Source organism: Phaethon aethereus (genome assembly GCF_964289735.1).
Source record: "Phaethon aethereus genome assembly, chromosome: 8".
Classification (NCBI taxonomy): Eukaryota; Metazoa; Chordata; class Aves; order Phaethontiformes; family Phaethontidae; genus Phaethon; species Phaethon aethereus.
This window is the reverse complement of record NC_138584.1, coordinates 20,480,493-20,494,841: the sequence shown is the minus strand read 5'-3', so window position 1 is coordinate 20,494,841 and position 14,349 is coordinate 20,480,493. Positions and strand designations below refer to the sequence as shown.

At 37.0% G+C, this 14,349-nt stretch overlaps 1 protein-coding gene across 9 annotated transcripts in view; it reads left to right on the top strand.

Moving 5' to 3' along the window:
* The window catches only part of ADGRL2 (adhesion G protein-coupled receptor L2), a gene marked incomplete at both ends in the record, with an annotated part of 125,513 nt that extends 119,388 nt beyond the window's left edge, over positions 1-6,125 (top strand). For 2 of the 9 annotated variants that reach the window (XM_082003163.1, XM_082003161.1), the window contains 2 exons: positions 1,946-2,074; positions 5,371-6,125. In XM_082003163.1, coding sequence (XP_081859289.1) covers positions 1,946-2,074; positions 5,371-6,125 — 884 coding nt within the window. Of the gene's footprint in view, positions 1-1,945; positions 2,075-2,299; positions 2,382-2,883; positions 2,902-4,667 lie in introns of those variants that run through there. The other 7 variants (XM_082003167.1, XM_082003166.1, XM_082003165.1 and 4 more) reach the window with 5 other exon arrangements.
* Between the last annotated feature and the right edge of the window lie 8,224 nt (positions 6,126-14,349).

Below are 14,349 nucleotides of genomic sequence, written 5' to 3'. Positions count from 1 at the left end.
CCACAACTAGCAGTTTTTCCTCCTTTGTTTTTTTTTCAAGATTTGGTAGTAGGGACATGTACTTAACTCACATTTATTTTGGAAGTAAAAAGTGTGGTATTTTGCAAAACAAAAGATTTCAGAAAGCATGATTCTATTTTTGCTATTTGGCATATAGAAAGTGGATAAGATCTGTGTGTCTCACTGCTCCGCCCATCTGAATCTTGTATGTTCCTCTGGCAAAATCAAAATTAAGTAATTTCTCCTAAGTAGAAAATGTGTATTTTTCATGCCCAAGAAAGAAGTACGTTCCCTTCCAGTGTCTTACTAAAATCCCGCAAATATGCTGTAGATAAAAGTCTGGGATTTCACACTAATTTGATGTCTCTGACTCCCGAGATTTACTCTAACCATGCTGCACCCTCAGTTAATTCAGAGTTGAACAGACGTCTTGGAAGCTTCTCCCTGTATCTCACTGGAGATGTTCTGCCACAATTAGAAAAATTGATATCATCTTTATTCAATTACAATATTGTCACTATCTCAGTGATACATACGTATAAGGGTAGTTTAGTCATTAATGGCAAGTGTCATTTTTCCTTCAAAATAAAAATCAAGCTTTTAAAGATGGAAAAAAATTTTGGATTGAAAAAAATTCTCTTAATTATAAATTCCAAGTAATAATTCTAACCAAGGTTAAACATAGTACGCAAAAAAAACCCAAGCAAAATATATTTCGGTTAGCATTTTTAGTGATAAATACATTACAACTGAAAAAACTATGATAAAATCTTTTTAGTTGTTCACTGATACAAACTTTCAAATAAGATTAGCATAATCAGGCAGTAATTCTCTGTATCTTAAAAATTTCTGCTCATTTCTGCTACCAAGTATCTTTGGTACTACAATAGCATTAATATTTGGAATATATACTATCTTTTCCTTGCCAAATAAAAATATCTGTAGTATAAAAATATAGCTGGCTCTTTAGTTGGCCTCGGGACTGTAATACACTCATCCTGATATACTGCTGTGCAATGCAATAGAGAAGAAAGTGGAATTTTACTTTAATGAAATGTTTAAAGTAAATTTTAAATCACAGCGTTTTGTGATTTTAAACTTACTTTTAAGTTTTAGCTAGAAATCAGAGATTGACTTTTTAATAATTTCTCAAAATATGCTGATCTTTCCCTAATTATTCTGAGAGTTGTTTAAATGGTGTTGCATCAACATGCAAAATGGGTTTAAAAAAAATCTGTTCATGTAATATTTTGTTTTGTCTTACATTGTTTGTAAACTGATTGTTTAAAGAAAATTTGTCATTTGAGGAATTATTTTTTAAAACCTGGCAGATAAATTTGCAGCATGAACGTCCCGGGAGAAAATGTGAATGCTCTGATTTCTTAGAGCAAATATTTGCTTTCCCCTCAGCATGCATACTTTTGCATATACTAAGATATGCTTCTTGCAGTTTGTCATCCACTGTCTGTTTGAAAACAGCAATTCCCTTCCACTATCTGTGTGTTTTTAATAAAGTGAATAACAGCTCTGATCCTGTCATAAGAGATTTTTCAATAACTTTCAATTTGGGAAATTCATTCTCTCAGTTCTGGACAGAAGTGTTCCATACGATCATTTTTAAAGTTATAATAGCTTTATGTAGTACCTTGATCTCTACACATTTAATTGCTATTCTTGTGTAACAGTGATTTTTGTATACATTAGTAAATGTCATTCTAACCAGATGTTTACTTTGGGGATTTGGACAGCACCTGTGAATTACTGGAATCTAACTGTATTTTCCTACTCCCATTTGAAACACATAGCTTAAATACATTTAGAAATTTTCAGCTGAATTATATTTGACAAGTCCTACATGATTCATGATGAATAAAAAATATTCTTTATTGAAACTGTCAGCCTAAAATTAAAGAACTGACGTTTTTTTCTGTTTCTTTCGCTTTAGGAATGACTGGCAATTACCTACTAACAAACCCTCTTCTTCGACCACACGGCACTAACAACCCCTATAACACATTGCTCGCTGAAACAGTTGTATGTAATGCCCCTTCAGCTCCTGTGTTTAACTCACCAGGTGTGCTTATACTTCCTGAATAAAACCGCTTTTCTTGGCTCACTCCAAATCCCTTCTTCTCCCTAGATAGAAACTCAAGTTGCAATGCCCTAGCCGTACATTCTGAATTTCTGTCAGTTTGAGAAATACAGTATTGCCAATGTCAGCTTGTAAAACTGCACTATATTATAGTAATGCCTTTGCCATAACAGTATTTACCAATAATTATCCATGTTTTTAACACAGGTGGCATAAATCTTAATATACTATTACAGGACTGACACCACATGGTCTGAGAGCCCATCTTCAAGATATATATCACTTAGAGGTATCATGTCTATGCAATATAAGGTTGACTCTAAAGCTTGCTGAGAAAAACCTGCTTATGGAACGGATTAGGTACTAAAGCAGCGCAAGGCATCTTGACACCTTTGGATACCCCAGTGTAGAGAACTGTATCCAGCGTCAAATAGGATACACTATAGTATAGTGCAGCTTTATGGTAGATCATTTTCCTGTAGGAAAATCTTGAGATTAACAGTTAGAACAGTTTAGTTCTGTAGGAATAAAGGGTGTCATCACTTACCTAACATTTTGTTGGTACATTATCTAGTTGCTTTTTTTAACTACAGTGCAATTCATCAAATAAATATCTAGCAGTCACTGTTTGATGAGTCATAAGATCACATTAGTATAACTGGAATGATAAATCTTTGATAAAGAGTTCATAGAAACTTGTTTCCAGTTTTTATTTCAAGTTTTCTTTTAACTGAACTGTAGTTTCTATTTTCATTCTCTTGTTTTCTTACTTTCCTTATGCTTTCCTCTAGCAACCTACAGAGAGACAAGTATGGGAGTAAAACTTAACTTTGCCTATCAAATGTAAATTTTTTCAGCATGATTTTTAATGGGCACAATTAAAACATAACTAGCGGTCATGAAGTAGACTCAGCGGGCAAGTGGTTCACAATTTGCAAATTAAATGTTTCCACATTCAAAAAGTACTTGCATACTGCTTTTTGGGAAACAACATGAGGTCTGTAGCAAACCCTATTGGTAACAGAAGTTATGCAATGCTGAAATAATTTGCTGTTTTAAAACAAAGCAGTGTCAAGTAGAAATGCTTAACAATTTGCTTATATTTTTACATTCCCACAGTAATCTTGCTACAGGCTATGGAAAGATTTCAAATGAATGACCTGGTCGTGGGCAATAAAATTTGCCTCATCAAACCAATTTGAATATATTCTAGCATGCTTAACTCTGCAGTATATCATAGAAAACTCATTTTGGGTTATCCGATATATTTTTGTATCTGTTTAGCAGAAGAAAAGAAAATTATAGAATTAAATCACTTTCATGAGGGAAATGAATGCCAGCATGTGGTTCATGTGTTGTCTACTTTTATAAATGCCATATGTTCTGCGCAGCTAAATCCATTGCAAGAAAAATCTTGGAACATATATGAAATTGCAAACCTACGTAGTTGTTTAATCAAAGCTTAAAGAGACCTTTCCGACAACCCTCATCACTGTTTAAATCAGTGCACATGGAGAGGCGTTAATAATAATGCAAATACAAAATGATTTGCAAAGTACTCAGAATTTATTTGGAAATTATTACTCTGTTTTTTAAAGTTGAAGACAAAAATCTTTTCATGAGAAAATGCAATTACTTTTTAATTAAAAACGGTATTTTCCAGGGAAGACTGAATTTTCTAGGATAAGCTGCAGCTTTAATTATGAAAAAAACCCCGAAAACAGGAAAATGTATAATCTTTTCCAAAACAACTTTTTTCTTGAAACTCCTCCAAGCCTTGCATATAATGCAGCAGCCTCACAGTGGTCAGTCTCATTTCAGTAAAGTCACTCCATTCTTTCTTTACTTCCAGATATACCTGTAGATAAAGTGATTTTCTAGGAATGCTCTAACCATCTGACTTTCCATGGTTCAGACTGTTTAATTTCTTTCAAAGTTTTTTTTTTTCCTTTTTCTTTTTCCTTTGCTTGGGAAGCACTGTGCTGTCATAGTTTACATGTCTTTGTGTCTATAGGAAATATTTTATCGTGATACCAAAAAAAAAAAAAAAAAAAGGGTCAAAACCAAAAACATAAAGCCCTTAATCATCATAAGACTTCATTCCCCCCCCCCCTTAAACTTCTTTTCATGTTTCCAGCAGACTTACCCAGTCTCTCATTCCTCCAGCAGCTATGAGATATCAGCCATGGCTGATTTCCTCTTCCCATTCCACAACTAATATTTATTCTTTGGTTTAATTTCTGTGACCCATACTTACAGAAATTCCTAACATTTCTGCATTTGACTTCCATGCCCATGGTAACTGTGGGCCTAACTCTTAATTAACTATTCTGGTTCATTCAGTGCTGTCACTGTGACTGATGCAGACTGCAGGCAAACTTTGACCTTTAGAAGCCTGGGGCCGTTGTTGGCAGACAGAATATTAGTGCAAAAAAATTACATTAAGTGGGAAAAGAAAAGCTGTTATTGCTTAGTAATCTAATTTGCTGAACCCTTGCTCTGACTAAGTTGCTGAGAAGCTCAGTAATTCTTCATCATGTTACAATAAATCATTTTACTTTCTTTTATATATCAGCTACTCTTAGGCCAGATAGCCTGAGCAGACAGACATGATGTGAGTTGTCCAAAGTGAGTCATTCCACCTGCTGTCTATCGTGTTGTCGGATGGTGCTTGTGGGCCCTGGTCCCTGTAGTGTGAAAGATGGCTGTCCTTGTTTAACATAAATTCTTCGTATTTATCCATTTTTTTCATTCTTTTCTTTACTTCATCTCAAAAAAAAAAAAAAAGGAAAAAATGTTAGAAATGTTGTTAAAGTAGTTGCTTGCCAGTTATGTGGGTTTATGTTGTACATTTACCTTCAGTTATGTCTGTGATCTAATTCCTTTTTAATTTAGTGTTGTTTAGGACAAATTCTGTTAATTTTCTTTTTCTAAATCATGGTGGTGTACTTCAAAACATAGATGTTTCCAAATGAATTGCTTTGCATTACATATGCAAGGGCATGGAGTGAACAGTTCCTTGTGGAAGAGTCACAGAATTGACACTAAATTATGAAATTAAAATGCCACTGTTCCCCACAGGAAATACATGTTATCTTTCCTATAAGGTGCGCAACTGTTTACATTTGGGAATGTTCAATAACCTAACTTTTCTCAAGTCTTACTTCCAAGTACAACTTTGTCCTGAACTACATTAAAGAATTCTGTTAAAAAAAAAAACCAAAGAAGTGATAAAAAGCACATCAGGCAATAACCAGAGCTGTCCTTTTCCGTTTCAGGTCATTCACTGAACAATGCCAGGGATACAAGTGCCATGGATACTCTACCGCTAAATGGTAATTTCAACAACAGCTACTCATTGCGCAATGGAGACTATAATGACAGTGTGCAAGTTGTAGACTGTGGACTAAGCCTGAATGATACTGCTTTTGAGAAAATGATCATTTCAGAATTAGTGCACAACAACCTGCGGGGCAGCAGCAAGAACCACAACCTGGAGCGCACGCTACCAGCCAAAGCTGTGATTGGCGGGAGCAGTAGCGAAGATGATGCCATCGTGGCAGATGCCTCATCTTTGATGCACAGTGACACCCCCGGGCTGGAGCTCCACCACAAAGAGCTTGAGGCCCCACTCATTCCTCAGCGGACTCACTCCCTTCTGTACCAGCCCCAGAAGAAAGTGAAGACCGAGGGAACCGACAGCTACGTCTCACAGCTGACAGCCGAGGCTGACGACCACCTCCAGTCCCCCAACAGAGACTCTCTTTACACGAGCATGCCCAATCTCAGAGACTCTCCGTATCCAGAGAGCAGCCCCGATGTTGAAGAAGATCTCTCTCCCTCCAGGAGGAGTGAAAATGAGGACATTTACTACAAGAGCATGCCAAACCTAGGAGCTGGCCATCAGCTTCAGATGTACTATCAAATCAGCAGGGGTAATAGCGATGGCTATATTATTCCCATTAACAAGGAAGGATGTATTCCAGAAGGGGATGTTAGAGAAGGACAAATGCAACTAGTGACAAGCCTTTAATAGTGTAGCAAAGAAATATTAAAGGCCACGTACAAGTATTAAAAAGACTTAATTGGCCCCATGCAGGCTCCCTCATATCTGCTTGAAGAGACAATTCTGTTGACCCTGTGGTTCTCCAGTAACGGGGATGACTGGACCTCGCAGTTCTGTGAATTTTTATAAAACAAAAACTTTGTATATACACAGAGTATACTAAAATGAATTATTTGTTACAAAGAAAAGAAATACCAACAAGGTATTTTAAAATATCTTCTGCTGCTGAATTTAACAAAATTGTGAAAAAAGAGAAATAAACACTTTCCAGCCATTTTACTGCAGCAGTTTGTGAACAAAATTTGTAAATATGGCTGCACCATTTTTTTTTCTAGGCCTACATTGTATTATATACAAGGCGTAGGCTCTAAAATCCTGTGGGACAAATTTACTGTACCTTACTATTCCTGACAAGACTTGCAAAAGCAGGAGAGATATTCTGCATCAGTTTGCAGTTCACTGCAAATCTTTTCCATTAGGGCAAAGATTGAATACATGTCTAACCACTAGCAATCAAGCCACAGGCCTTATTTCATATATTTCCTCAACTGTACAATGAACCGTTCTCATGAAAAAATGGCAAAAGAAATTATATTTTGTTCTATTGCTAGGGTAAAATAAATACATTTGTGTCCAACTGAAATATAATTGTCATTAAAAAAAAATTTTAAAGAGTTTGAAGAAAATATTGTGAAAAGCTCTTGGTTGCACATATGTTATAAGCTGTTTTTCTTACACTGTTCATAGTACGGTAGTATGTTTAAAATGCAAGTTCTACCCGTTTTCACTTATTTTTCACTGTAAACAGTGTTCTGCTTTGACAAGTTAGTTTTTATTCTTATGTTTTGAATTTTTATTGCCAAAAAACATAATTTGGGGAGAAAATTGTTTTAGAAGCCAATTATGCCAAGCCTTGCACAAATTTGGTATAGCTAACAAAGATTGTAACTCAATTCCCTGTTCATTCTTTAATCAGGGTTGGGTGGTAAGGGGTAAAGGGGACACTGGACACTTCTCACAAGCTTTCTCGTGAATAAAAGGTGCCTGTCCTTTAAAAAAAAATAAATAAAACATAACTATTACTCTTCCATATTCCTTCTGCCTATATTTAGTAATTAATTTATTTTATGATAAAAATCTAATGAAATGTAAATTGTTTCAACAAAATTCTGCTTTTTTCATCCCTTTGTGTAAACCTGTTAATAATGAGCCCATCACTAATATCCAGTGTAAAGTTTAACACCTGTTTGACAGTAAATAAATGTGAATTTTTTTCCAAATAGGTAAAATGTGCATTATTATGTACAAAGCATAATTGGCATCAGCAGTCCTTCGACCCAGCTGTATCCTGCTTAGAATAGCTTCTTTACATTTCATGATTTAAGTGTCAAGAATACAATAGAAACTCTATATAGCTCTACCGAAAAAAAGGTCATCTTTACTATTCATTACTCTAGTCACAATTGAATAGGATCAAACTCAGACACAGCAGGGTCGTTAGGAAAATGTACTGTAATTTCATGTATTTCCGTAACTTTTAAGTAGGCATCTGTGCTGAAATTAAAAATAAGGTGGTAAACACCACTATTATATTCTCGGCAACAGTAATTAGCAGTTAATTATTAGTGATGAAGATATATTGTTGCAGTGGGGAAAACATGAATAAGCAGCATTTGGATAGCACTCTGAGTGCTATACAAATAATTAATCCACAACAGCAACTGTTTTGAGTTAGATAAATAAGCATGACTGTCCCCATTTTTATCAGACTAGAGAACTGCAGAAGGCAGCTGATGTCCAAGATGTTGTCTACAGATCAGTGGCAAAATTGGAAGTCTGAAGTCTTTGTTGTCTCGATTCCCAAGCCTCTTCTGTCCCTCTCAACCAGGGCCTCTCAAAGATAACACCAAGGACTTCATTTGTCACAACTTCTCAAGTTGTGTTCTTCCAAATAACTCTAAAATGAATGCCCCATCATCACAGAGGCCACAGTTTCATGTGTGACCACTGTGACTATATGTATGAGAATAGCAAAATTTCATTTGAAAGCTGTATCAATTCTGTTATCTTCTAATGCATTGGAATATACAAAGTCCATTTGGAAAATTGATGCATTTTGAATTGGATTTCAGAGGAACATTTTGGGCAAGACTTCCTGCTCTTGAGACAATTCAAACTCCCTAAAAAAAAAAAAAAAAAAATCCAGGTTGAGATGGAACCTCAATATATCTGTAATCAGGACTGTGACACCGTAGCAATTGTTCTTGAAGAAAAAGTCATCTTCACCATTGACCCTACTGGTAATTCTTGCAAGTATGTTCCTTAGAACTTAAAAGTTACTATGTTTACAGTAGAGTCACTGGAACATTTTAAATTTAATCAGACACTGTTTACTTCCTTTTAGTAGAGATGCTTTAAAAATCTGAAATCTCTATGAAATAAGAATTTATTCTGGTTCAGGGTATACAGCATACTCTTTGGAGCAAAAATGATTCCCTTGGTCTGACTGGCAACTTAAAAGCATACTTCCTGCCTTCTACCTAGGTAATCATGTCTTAGGGATTTAAAAATTGTGGTGCTCAAGTAATTACAGTACACATGACCTAATAACATCACCAACTTTCAGCAGAATCTTCAACCCTAGTTCGAGCAAGTACTCCTTTGTGTCTTAACTAAAGGTGGCAAAACTACATGCTGGAAAAAGGTTTGTAGCATTGTGATCTTAAATATATATTCAAATGCAAATGTAACAAGTATTCATAAAACAAGAAAATGTAGCTGATGAACCTAAGATGAACCAGCTGAACCTAAGTATCATAAGGGAATTCTTTTGTTAGCTTCTTTGTAATGTAGATGTTGCTTTTTAGTGAGCCTGTTTTTTTAATGTTACGCTAGTGAGTGTCCTGTGTTTAGCTAGCAGCTAGCAGCCGATACCTGCCAAACTTCTGTTGGTATAACTTCTCAGTGTAGTAGGTTACAATATAATTATATAGCCAAAAGCTTATTGTAATTTCTTTATGTTCTCTCTCACGTTCCTCCATCTTGTCTTGGGATCAGAAGGACAGAAGAATTCAGAGGAAGAGTTCGAGAATAGCAAACTAATGACAGCAGAATTAATGGAAACAAGTGTTTCTTCAGGGTCGTCAGTTAACCAGTTCCTATGATGGTGCCAGGGATATGCTGCTATTTCAGGCACCGTCTTTCAGATGAGCTGTAACTTTCTTATGGCTAGTAATCTCCTGGTACTATCAGTGTTAAGCCTACTGGCTCAGTTCAATTCTTCCTTGAAACTTCAGTCCAGTTATATTAATTCCTACAAAAGATTAAATGGGATGTGCATTTAGTGAACTGTTGTATAATGGTGCTATGCATTGTTTAATATAAAATACATCTCAATTCTACATAAGTGAACCATACCATGAAGAAATGCAACACTGGTAATACCTTTATAGTTAAAATTAACCTTTATCTGTGAATTCTACAATACACCTTTGCTTCTTTTAAATTGAAAATGAAATTATTAATAAAGTTTACATATATTCACTTATGTAGGCAATAAAAGGTGTTTCAAATTGACATAAGTTATGGATAAAATACGTGTCATATTTTATGTCCTAATTTTTAAGGAAATTTTTTTCTGAACTACTCAGAACAGACGTTAGCAGAACAACAACAAAAAGTAAGCAGTCCCTGTGTACTGTTGTTATCCCACTTTGCCTCAAAACTAAAAAAACTTGTCTTCTAGACTTGATTATACAATAACATATGCTAGTGTAAAATTTTATCCCTGAGTAAAATTTTTTTTTAAATCAAGAGAAGCTACAGGTAGATAATTATATATATATATGAACATCTTCCCTGGGGTTTTAACTCACTAATTCTAGGGGATGATGGAGAATGAAAAGTGAGGGGGGACAGCAGTAATTCTTCAGTTCCACCTCAGCTGTACCCCTGCAAAGACACTTATGCCAGGGAGATCACAGTAAAGCATACTTCAGATTTTTGCCAAATACATGGTGACAGTCACCCTCCACGTTTATGAAGAGCACTGCTACCATTTCAGTAAGCAAGGGTCTTGCTGTATTGCTGCACCATGAGGTAAGGACCCCAGACCTATGAGTGCTGCTGGCATGCTGGGTCTCTACTCCACAGTTACACCACAGGTTGCAATACAGCTTTGCATTGGGTTGGGGATAAAAATTAGCACCACCACAGCCGTGTAAGCAAGAGGTCTGTGCCTCTTTATGTTAAAACCTCGTAAATTAGCAGGAATTCAATTAATGGATCCAGCTCAATCATCCAGCCCCAGCAAAAATCAGGAGTAAAAGTTCATGAGGACCCTATTTGAACAGTGTTTGTTGTTTTTTTTTTTAAAGTAAAATCCTTCATGTGGTTTTTAGAATGACAACTTCCAAATCCTTTTATTCATGCAGGATAAATTCTCAATGGTATTTCATTAATTCATGCCTAAGAGCATTAATATCTCTTCTTTCTGTATTATGTCATCATTAATCTCAACCGCTCCCCATCAAGGTTCCTGGCATGTGAAATGGATCGCACCATGGTGCAGCCTGAGTGGTTAGAAACTCTACTGAAAATCATACAAGCCTCAATTAGGCAGCAAGGAGATTTTAAAGCACCATGCCATATAATGCACCAGCTGCTGAAGTCGTGAGTCCAGGATCCCAGACGGAGGAAGTCACAGTTACAGAAATAACATTCAGCATAGGTAGTTTTAGCAAGAAAATTATTCTAGAGCAAAGTTTATGTAAAATTCTTAACCATTTCTTCCTTGAGTGCACACTTCTGTGTGTTGAATTAGGAGCCCTGGCACAATGTAGTCACTACACTGCTGAACAATTTAAAGTTTAGAGACAACAAAGCTGAGCCCAAAAACATCTATACACATTAAAATGTCTGATTTACAAATAGGAAGCAGCAGGTTAGTATTTGTACGGGCTTTTCTAATGGAGAAGCGGGATCTCTGAATAAGCAACACTGAATAGCTAGCTATCTGGAATAACTGTTCCGGTCCTCTTGTAGGATAAGAATTGCTTTGAAGTAGCTTAATGCTACTGAACTTTCGGCCTCCATGATTGCTTAAGAGAATGAGTCCCAAAGGTTAACGAGGTTTTCATGAAAATAATTCATTTTCATTCACTTTAAATATACCACTTTGCTTCTTTTCTGCATCAGCAGGATAAATAGAAACTTAGCTTGTATTCTTTATAGCATTCATTGTTTTCAATACTTCCCCTCCGTCTCCTATTACTTGACTCCTTTCTAAACAAATCCTGTTTTCAGCCTCCTCCATTTCTCTAATCATTTAGTTGCCAATCCACAGACTTACTTTTTGTCAGTATGCTTTAAGAGATAGGGAAAGAACAAAATTACTCTGAATTGTTATTATTGTTTTATGGATGGAATTGTTATTTTCTATTCTATTCTGTGCTTTTTTTTCCCCACATGGTCTCACATAATCTTTTGTTTTCATAGTATCCCTTCACAACACAATTTTTCCACTAAGCTGATCATAGCAAGTAATTACCTAAACAGTTATGGTTAATTAAGAATGCTGCAAAGCCTACATATACTTCCAATTATTCCCCTGAATGTGTGCCCTACCTTGTGTTTGTCAGCATTGGATTTCATCTGCATCACACTGCCCATTTATTCACTTTGTTAACCCAGGTCATTCACAATCTTCCCTAGTTCTGATTAACTGAAATAATTCTCTGTTAAGAGCAAACAGTGCCACCTTTCTGATAGCATGTTCATCCCTTTTTCAGCTAGCACCAGTTTGAATACAGAGTGTTGGGGCACTACACCATTAGCCTTTTGCCATGATAAAAAACCTGACCATTTAATCCCGCTCTGCCTCTTAGTTTCTAATGCACAACTACTTTAGCTCTCACTTCCTTGATACTTGTTTGCTTTAATGACTTCTTGGTAGGGATATTTTTGCAAGGATTTTTTTTTTTCTTTTTTAAATCCATTAAAACCATTCCCTCCACTCTCACCAGCTGTACCATCAACTTAATTTTAGTGTGTTAGAGAGGCACAATTTTCTTGCCCTACGCATTTACATCTCTTTCGGCAATGTTTTCTCTGCACTATGTACTTAAATGTGGAGCTGCTAGATGTCAGACCCAAAAAGCACTTAACTGTTCAAAGTGAAACTTAGGTGGAATTTAGGCACTGACATCCCAAGGTACATCATCCATAGGTAAAATGGGCATCACTCCAGGGGCAGAAGTAATTCTAACTTTATAGGCACATATGTTTTTGTCACTAAAGACATTTTGTCATCCCAAATTCTGCGACAGCGCATGTGCAGCCATGTCATCACAGTAGAGGTGAGCCAAGGCAAGCCAGGCACCACAAGCAGTGTCACTGCCTCGTGGTGTGTACCAGTGCAGCCTCCAAATGCCACAATCCAGAAATTGGGTTACAAAGGGGCTCCTTTCCTGCCCCAGCTGAAGCTATTGTCCTGACAGTAATTACAGTTTGTCTGGAGGTAAGAGATAAGCCCTGTAAGTCTGTGTAACTTTGCAGTGTGAATGCCATCATCCAAGCTCTGCATCACCCACTGATCTGCCCATACTTCAGCTGTCTCATTGCCGCAAAAGCTGCATTTGCAAATCTTTCTAAATGTCTGTGAGCCCATGTGTATCCCTTTGCTATGGAAAACAGGCTGTAAAATTTCTCCCAGCTCTTTCTTTTCACCACATGGCAGCTTGAAGGCTCTGACCATGATGGGTTTACTGTTCATGTCGCAAAAGGATCACAGATCCTGCCTGTGCAGATCCAAAAACTCCACAGGTTTTGGCGTAACGTACATCACACGTGAGGGGCTGTATGAAGCTGCTGAAAGGCCATGTAGTGCCATGTTGGCGGTACCAGCCATGCCATGTGGCCTGCAGGGTGGTGTGTAGATGCTCTCCGACCAAAGGTGAGCACCACAACACTGAGGTGCACTGAGGGCCCTCCATTTCGACACACAGCTTCTAGCTAAGAAACTCAAATAGTCAAAACTGGTCTGGCCAGAGTAGTTAGCCCCTCAGCATGCCTCTGAAGACCTGCTCACAGTGGCCTGCTTCTTTCAGTATCTGTGCTGAGTTACAATCGTGCTACTGCCGCAAATGTTGACCTGGGCACTCAGCTCTCTATTTCTCTCGGGCAGGAGTAGCTTAATGTGTAGCTACTGCTAAAACCTTCCTGAGGAGAGCGTCAACTGTAGCTGAAATGGCTGGTGACAGGGTTGTCTCCATGACAAAGCACAAACACATGCAAGTTTATAGGAAACAGTGAAGGTTTCCAAGCTCATTAGAGGCTGCTGGAAGAGCCTGAGCCTGGACTGTTTTTTTCAAAAGCTGGGGCAGGGAAGAGAATACAGACAGATGGAGAAGAAAATAAAAGGATAATATGAATCAAATGAGGTACAGAATTAATTTTGCCTTTTCTCATTTCTCTCTTTTTCAGCACCACTAGGGGCTGCCCCTTCAAGACAAGAGAGAAAAATCTTAGTAGTGTCTGTCTGTCTGGGCAATTTGACAAAATACTTCAGTTTAGTGAAGCATTTCTAACTCTTCAAACTTCTTAATTCATGTTTATCGCCTAGCATTGCCAGATCACAATATACTTACAGAAAGCAGTCTAGAAATTTCTCATTCCAAGCACGTCTTGAAATTTTCAAAGCACACTTTCAAAACTTAATTTAACCAGAACAACTTATTTCAATGGACCAAAACTCTACCACTCACAAAACCACTGAAAATGAAGAGAACAGTCATACACCTAGCAAGAGAAAGTTGGTTAGCATTTGTCGTAGCATAGGCTTCCCATAAGTTATCTAGCCCAGTTTTCTAAAGCTACGAATACACCCTTCCCTGAGATCAAGACTGATCAGTACCAGCTATCCAGAGGTGCTGGTAATACACACAGCAGCCTACTCCTTCAGCATCACTTAAGGAATCTGGTCTACGTCCACTCTTAAAAGATATATATCTACAGAGACAATGTCTGTCTCATATTTAAAGGGTTGCTGAATGAACACTAAGAGTAAGTAAGCAAAAGTGTAAGTAAAAGTGACACCTATACATAAAGAAGGCTGACCTGCATTTATGGACAAAACTGCTCCTACAAAGTGCTGTGTAATTTGCTGAGGACATTTCATGATCCAACTCATGGT